Source organism: Epinephelus fuscoguttatus, linkage group LG17 (genome assembly GCF_011397635.1).
Source record: "Epinephelus fuscoguttatus linkage group LG17, E.fuscoguttatus.final_Chr_v1".
Taxonomy (NCBI): Eukaryota; Metazoa; Chordata; class Actinopteri; order Perciformes; family Serranidae; genus Epinephelus; species Epinephelus fuscoguttatus.
In genome coordinates this window covers 25,414,155-25,422,057 of record NC_064768.1, presented here as the reverse complement: position 1 = coordinate 25,422,057, position 7,903 = coordinate 25,414,155, and the positions used below count along the sequence as shown (strand labels likewise).

General features: G+C 41.6%; 1 protein-coding gene across 1 annotated transcript; it reads left to right on the top strand.

Moving 5' to 3' along the window:
• Positions 1-446: 446 nt before the first annotated feature.
• LOC125904645 (ubiquilin-4-like) lies at positions 447-7,672 on the top strand. The gene is made up of 11 exons (XM_049602206.1): positions 447-641; positions 2,193-2,344; positions 2,536-2,684; positions 2,777-3,039; positions 3,208-3,366; positions 3,537-3,759; positions 4,173-4,312; positions 4,902-4,985; positions 5,665-5,780; positions 5,865-6,072; positions 6,166-7,672. The coding sequence occupies exons 1-11, from the start codon at positions 447-449 to the stop codon at positions 6,316-6,318; spliced, it is 1,842 nt and encodes a 613-aa protein (XP_049458163.1). The 3' UTR covers positions 6,319-7,672.
• The last annotated feature ends 231 nt before the right edge of the window (positions 7,673-7,903 follow it).

The following is a 7,903-nucleotide window of genomic DNA, read 5'->3' as shown; positions in this document are numbered from 1 at the left end:
AATATATCACAAATCTGTAAAAATAAGATTATTTGACATGATTTGACCACTTTACTTTGATGCTGGAACTTATGATTATTTTCATAATAGATTAACGTGTCAATTACATATTTTTGACTAAGTAATCATTTAGTAAGTTCTGGAAAATATCCATCATTGTATATCCCAGAGCAATATGTGATTTATTCAGCTGTTTTTGAGACATTGAAATAGGAACAAGCAGCAAATTGTCACAGTTGATTCATGTTAAATAGAATAAATATTTGGACAACTTTCCTGACACAGGCCAACTATCATCTTTAGAAACAAGTTCTAACAGGCAGCGCCTTTATCAAACACTACACAAACCTGTATGAACAGAAAAAGCATATTTTCAGTGTAGTGACCGAGACAACCAGGCAGACGTGAACTCCTGAGATTCGTTCTGGAAAGAGGTTTGACCTCTTATGACCCGGAAGCTGACGCCAGACCCGAGCTGTTCCATCGGCGGAGTAAAGATGGCTGACCAAGGCGCCGCAGATCCTGGTAATAACAACAATAATAAACCTGAAGAATCGGAGGGAACTATTATTAAGGTCACAGTAAAAACTCCTAAAGACAAAGAAGAAATCGCCATCGCAGAAGATGCCTCTGTCACTCAGGTTTGTCGATTTCGCCGGTGGGGAGCTCTAACGTCATGCCCCTGCCCACAACTTCAGCTAGGAAGCTAGTTAGCCGTGTTAGCATTTGTCGTCACTCTCTACCGGCTAACTGATAGTGTGTGAAATTGAAGAGGCTGTGTGTAATGAAACTGATACAGCTTGGGTCAACAACCGTTTGGCGTTATTAACGCCGTTAACATCAAATAGAGGGATATAACCACGTTAACGTATGAAATGGCTAACCGGCTAGCCGGCTAACGGTAACAGTTAGCTAGTTAGCTAACTCAGCTCGCGAGCTAAGCCAGCGTTAGCTAACGGTAGCCAAACAAGTGTCAGCTGACGGGCTCCGCTGAAGCAATAACGGCCTGATAGAACCATGGAAGTGGTTTGGATGGAAGATACGATGAATCGCTTTCATTTCCCATTTCAGCTCAATAGCTTTAGAGATGCTAAAGCCTTGTATCAGTCTAGAACATTCTCACTGCTGCTACTGAGTCATTCAGCTTTCTAGGGAATATACAGTACTCTCAGAGCCCCTGTTGGCTTGGCGACGTGCTACAGAGAAACCATAATGCCACCTATGTAGCCAGAGTAGTCTCTCCAGCTTTGCTGTCGAGCAATTGTGACTACTATGTGGTCTTAAGTAGCCATTTTTGTCTGGCTGTGTGTGTTGAAAGGTTATAGCACAGTAACACGTGTTTCATGCTTAAACACTGGACTTAGATCCAAGTTTACGGTCTCATCCACATGTGGCATTATATTTGATATACACACTGGGAATTCTTGAATACATATACACTTAACGTGACATTACACTGGTTTGAAATCATCAAAGCTGATAACTAATATAATAGCAGCGTTTTTTCTTCTTTATTCTTAACTTGGATCATCAGAAGCTACCACAAAGAGATTTTCCATGCCTGCACACTAAAAATAATAATAAAATAATATGTTATTTAAAACCCCATAACATCAATAGAACAAGAAAGATGAAAGGACAGACCATAAAGTCATAAACAGTGAGATTCATCCACTTTTCTTTTAGTAATTTTGAAAGATTTTGTACTTTTGATACTGTGTGGTCTGGTGGTTCTGTCTCATCTTTTTCAGCAATCAGAATTCATATCCTACTTAAATGTTTAAAATTGATTGTGTGGCCATATCTGCACTACATGTAGCTGATTGGAGTGTTAAGATAAGATAGCTCTTATTTGCAGTGTAAATGAAAGATGTAACAAGAGAGCAGCTTCCTTCAGGATAAATGCATTTTCTGTGCAAATTATGCTCTGCATAGTAGTCAGAGTAACTGTGATTTGTAGATTTGGAGTGTTTAGACCACTGCTAATAGGATAAGTACAGAGGACTTTCTTGGAAATTGGAATTTAAAGCCTGAGGGTTGCAAAAGAACAGAAACACATTCAAGCAGCTCTACTAAGGTGTAACCATCTTATTCTTGATATTATCCGTTTTAATTTCCTGTATCTCTCTCACCTTCTGTCACTCTTGTCTCATTTTCAATCTAATCTCTATTCATTTCTTGCTGTCTTTTAGTTTAAAGAAGAGATCTCGAGGCGGTTCAAAGCCAAACAGGACCAGTTGGTTCTGATTTTTGCAGGGAAGATCTTGAAGGATGGCGACAGCCTCAGCCAACACGGCATCAAGGATGGGCTAACAGTTCACCTGGTCATAAAGACAGCACACAAGTAAGGCTACATTATTATATAATCCATGTTGGTATAAAAGATCATTTTGTAGCAGGCCTATAGGATCTTGCAATACAATCTTGGTGTGGAATTCAGTGAGCTGCAGTTCTTGTTGCATTTATGTATAACTTAATGTCCAGACACAGTCAGATTACATACATACTGAATTTCTCTACAAATTGTCTCTGTAGGGCAGGAGATGGCGGTAGCACCTCGGCCTCTAGCTCAACCTCCACTCAAGCAGGCAATACCTCCACCTCTAGTCCAGGTACCAACCCCTCCTCCACAGCAGGCTCTACTGGAACTGCCGCACCATCCACACAGACGCCCAACATTCTAAGTGAGTCCACCTGTGTGTAACTATTTACATTCGTTAGTTAACTTAGAATAGTAATGTGTGTAACCAACGCCCACCCATCTGACCTCCCTCAGCTGGCTTTGGTGACCTGGCCGGTTTGGCTGGAATGGGCATGGGCTCGGCCAACTTCATGGAGCTGCAGCAGCAGATGCAGAGGCAGCTCATGTCCAACCCAGAGATGCTTTCTCAGATCATGGAGAACCCTTTGGTGCAGAACATGATGTCCAACCCAGACCTGATGAGACAGATGATCATGGCCAACCCTCAGATGCAACAGCTGATGGAACGCAACCCTGAGATCTCCCACATGCTCAACAACCCTGAGCTCATGAGACAGGTAAAGGACATGCAGAGGGGCTAAATGGCACTCAGATAGTTTGCACAGGCACAACTACAGAAAGTTTCCACTGTATTTTGTTTTTCTGTATATTCAGTGTTTTACTTTCTCTGTTTAGAATGAACTTTAACTGACTTGCCCCCACTCTCCCTTTATCTCAACTCCCAGACCATGGAGCTGGCCAGGAACCCAGCCATGATGCAGGAAATGATGCGGAACCAGGACAGAGCTCTGAGCAACTTGGAGAGCATCCCAGGAGGTTACAATGCCTTGCGGAGGATGTACACAGACATCCAGGAACCCATGTTTAGTGCTGCCAGGGAACAGGTATCTGGGAGGAATGTTTACTTATCAAATCCTTGTTTGTTTGCACTGTGTTAATCCTTCCCAGCATTTGTTTTCATACATTCTGTAACCTTTGTCTGGTTTTTACTTGCCTGTGTAGCTATATTTGGACTTTTTGTGTGTTCAAATCTGTCCAATTTCTTTCCCTGTAGTTTGGTAGCAACCCATTCTCAGCTCTAGGTGGGAATTCTGAGTCTGGTGCCCAACCATCACGAACAGAAAACCGAGAACCCCTGCCCAATCCATGGGGGCCACCAAATTCTTCTAACCCTTCTGAGAGTGGAGGGGCCACCACGGGAACCTCTAGCACCACTGGGGGCACCACCCCCAGTGTGTCCAACCCTCTTGGCATCAATCCTGGCAGTCTGGGCAATGGTAATACGGAGCAGGCTATGATTCTTAATACACCTGCATGTATTTATTTACTTAGCTGAATACACATTTGCGTTGTCATAAATATCGATTAATAGGTACATATTGATTCTGAATATTTGAAACAGTTTCAGTACTTATTTAAACCCGCACAAGCTGTGTGTTCTTGCTCTCTCTTTATGTTTACTACAGTCATTCTGCTGTTCTCTGCTACTAACCAAGAAAAAAAGTAGTTGCTGATATGTTATAGCCTTGTGTTTATCTTTTAATAAAAATTTCAAATGTCATGTCCTCAATGTCAATATCCCCCCTGTGGTAAATGGCATCAGATATTGATTTTTTGTCAAAGTATTATATCAAAGTAGAAACACTAATACACATATATAACTAAACTCCTTTCATTTTGTGCGTTGCAGGGATGTTCAACAGCCCGGGCATGCAGAGTTTACTCCAGCAGATCTCGGAAAACCCTCAGCTGATGCAGAACATGCTGTCTGCTCCTTACATGCGCAGTATGATGCAGTCACTGGCTCAGAACCCAGAGTTGGCCTCCCAGGTATGTAATAGAAAGACGCGTGCCCACAAACACATGTACTGTACATACACACCCATCGCTCATAAAACACCCACAGCCACAGATCATATTACAGTGCACATTCTGGTTATTTAGATTCAAAGCTTGTTTAAGAAGTCTTTGTTATTCAGATTGTGTTCCACATATAATCGATTGATTATGTTGAACTCCGCAGTTTATAATGAATTGTAAATAGTAGGATCTAGTGAGGCCTGTTGTGCATTAGGCCAATAAGCCCAGCTATTTAGTGCACACTCAACAGAGGGGATTGTCTGTTAAGCTTATTTGCATTTGCAGCAAATTGTAAGAAAGAATAAACAACACAGCTCTGACTTATTTAGTTCTAACAAACAATGCTGAGTGTGCGGCAGTCTGGAAAACCTGACACTGGAGTGTTGCACAAATTGTGACAGAAAACTGAGAGACTCAAGCTTTTATTTCTGTTTTCAAAATTTTGCCTGTGCTTAAGCAAATATATTGTACACATCAACTCTAGTGAGTCAGCATGATATTCCGATGTGGAATGACACATTCATTACCTTGACTGTCCTTCTGTCTTTTTCTTTACCAGGTTTTGATGAATAACCCTTTGTTTGCTGGAAACCCACAGCTGCAGGAACAGTTCAGATCTCAGTTGCCCATCTTTCTGCAGCAGGTACCACACATATCTCAGTCTGATAATCCAGTCATAGATTGTTTCGTTTGATATATTTATTTTTTTGTCCAATAAGACATGAAGACAGTCCTCATGGTGTAACATGATAGGTACAGATTGGCCTATAGGGGGCAGTACACTACAACAAGGGGATGTGAAGGTGATCACGGACATGTATCTGCACATGCTGAACATTTTTGTCTCTAGGATTGTGGGTATCTATTATACATTTTTGGCTACTAGTTTAGATTTGTTTTTGATAAGCCACTAGTCATTTTCTCAGAAACTCAAGGTCAGAATTCCAGACATTTGATCAGTACATCGCTTAGATGTTCCTCTTTTAACACTTTATGGTACAGTGAATTAGATAAGATTTTATTGATTCCACACTGGGGAAAATTTGTTTTTTCATTTTTCTTTTACAGCAGCTCAAGAGTCAGAAGTAAACAGTATAAAACAGTATAAATATGTAAAGATATGTATAAGAAAATGCATATGTGTATATATACAGGCTCAAGTATTAATTATGTAATGATAGATATAAGAATAATCCCACAGTGTAAGTACGTGTATGTGTAATGTGTTACGTTTCTCGCAGATGTTATATTTTACAAGAAATGGATTGCTAATCGGTTGATCGGTTGGTTAATTAAATGCTGCAACTTATGTTTGTCTTCAGATGCAGAACCCAGAAGCCCTGTCAGTGATGACCAATCCCCGGGCCATGCAGGCTCTAATGCAGATCCAGCAGGGTCTACAGACACTGCAGACAGAAGCACCAGGCCTCATGCCCAGGTATGCTTTCACAGACAGATACACACATATTGCTTTACTTGGTAGATTTTATTCCCAACCTTTCTGTTTTCTCTTTTGGCCTAGTTTGATGACAGGTGGTATTCCTGGTGGAATTCCCGGTGCAATTCCTGGAGGAATAGCTGGTGGAATTCCTGGCATACCCACAGGTGGGGGCATGCCCGCAGAGAACCCGGCCTCCTCACCTAGCAGTGCGGGAACAAACGCTGCCCAGCAGCAGCTGATGCAACAGATGCTCCAGATGTTTGCGGGAGGAGGCGGAGGAAGTGCAACGGTACACACAAACGCGCATGCACTGATACATCATCTTTCACACCTGTATGATTTTTTTTTTTTTCTGAAGTTCCACTAATTTTCCCCCGTGTAGACCCAGACCCCAGAGGTGCGGTTCCAGTCCCAGCTGGATCAGCTGAGCGCCATGGGCTTCATCAACCGCGAGGCCAACCTGCAGGCCCTCATCGCTACTGGAGGAGACATCAATGCCGCTATTGAGAGACTGCTGGGCTCACAGCCCTCGTAAAGACATACAGTACATACTGACACACAGACACGTGCATACACACATACACACCTAACTCATAAACACACCCAGCATCTACAGAGAACCAAGAGAAATTTAAGTGTATTGTCCCAAACTTTGCTGAAGAAACTTGGGCAGGATCTGTAAGACCCTCATTCTACATCTGTTCTCAGATCATTCCCTAGTCCCCATACTTTTTTGGCACCATCCAATCAGATCTCTGTCCCAGAGTGCTGCTGTAGAGCCGGACTGAACCACTCTCACCGTGAGGGGTGTTCTGGTGCAGAGAAAAGAGTGAGAAACTCTACTGAAAAGGGACACCCAACCATTTCTTCATTCATTGTTTTCTTCACATAAAACTGGAGTCGAGTGTTGCAGACAAACATTTACATAAAACACATTAAACCCGTGTGATGTGATTGGCTGTTGGCTTTGTGTCTCACATGGCCATTGTGAAGCAGTTTGTTAGCATTTAACTGGCAAATCAATACATGAACATTCTCTGGTCCACAGACAGATATCATCAACAAGAACAGGAAGACATCTTGTCCACACAGGCGCTCAACCCCAGTCCCTCCCTCTTCCCCCATTCTCGAGATTCTACATTAATAGCTGTTTCTGCCCGACAACTTTCACTATTTATTGCAAGCGCTTTAAGAAAATGACGCCCTCCACACTTCCCTTAACTTGTAATTTGTCATTCCAGATAAAAGTGCCCACTCACAGGTGCACAGTGTCTTTTCCTTCTGAGGCACCACTGCTGTGCCTTCTGCCCTTCCCTGCCCTATAACAGCATTCGTCTGCAAATGACACCCCCCATTCAGTGGGTTAATTAGAAACCCCCAATAAATTCCACACAGCATCATCCAGGACTGTAACCATAATCAGACAACGCGTCGTAGCAGCTCCGAGGCAGAGGATGCTGTTAGAATGAATATGAATGAAACAAACAAGCTTTCCTTTCATTTTAATCTGATTCTTCTTTTTTTTTTTTTTATCATATTTTTCTTTTTTTGAGGTGCAGTTAGTACCTAGAGATAATTTTGATTTGTCTCAAACGTGGAAATTAAGTGAGTAAAAATTAAGTGAATAAATATTGGAAAGGTTTTACAAACAATAATGGTATGGTGGCACCATACGTTATAAAATCAAGTTCTAGGTTGTCTTTTTTTTTTTTTTTTTTTCTTTTGAAAATCTCAGCATTGTAGTTGTGGTAACCTTGGCAACTGCTTCTATAGCTTTGCTTTGTCTGTTGACCTCAGCTGAAAAAAAAAAATCCATCTCACAATTGAACATGTTGAAACTAACTTTTAACAGTACTGTACTAAAAAAGAATAAAACATGGTCAAAAACAGTCGACGCCCTGTGTCAGGTGATTATAGCCTTGTGATGGTGCAAGATGGCGCCTGTCGCTTTCCAGTCATTAACATTTTCTGGCCTTGAGGTTCATGAAGAGTAATTGAATTATGATCTGCTTCTGTTGTTAATCAAGAAAATGTAACATCTTGCAATGTAAGATTAAATGATGTGTTTTATGGGAACAAATGGTCATTTTGAAAAGTACGTAGGGCACAGTTGTTTGGTC

Coding starts and splice junctions, on each gene's coding strand:
- LOC125904645 (XM_049602206.1), top strand. CDS start 447: ATGACCCGGAAGCTGACGCCAGACCCGAGCTGTTCCATCGGCGGAGTA. Junction 3,760..4,172: donor TCCTGGCAGTCTGGGCAATG/GTAATACGGAGC, acceptor TGTGCGTTGCAG/GGATGTTCAACAGCCCGGGC. Junction 6,073..6,165: donor GAGGCGGAGGAAGTGCAACG/GTACACACAAAC, acceptor TCCCCCGTGTAG/ACCCAGACCCCAGAGGTGCG.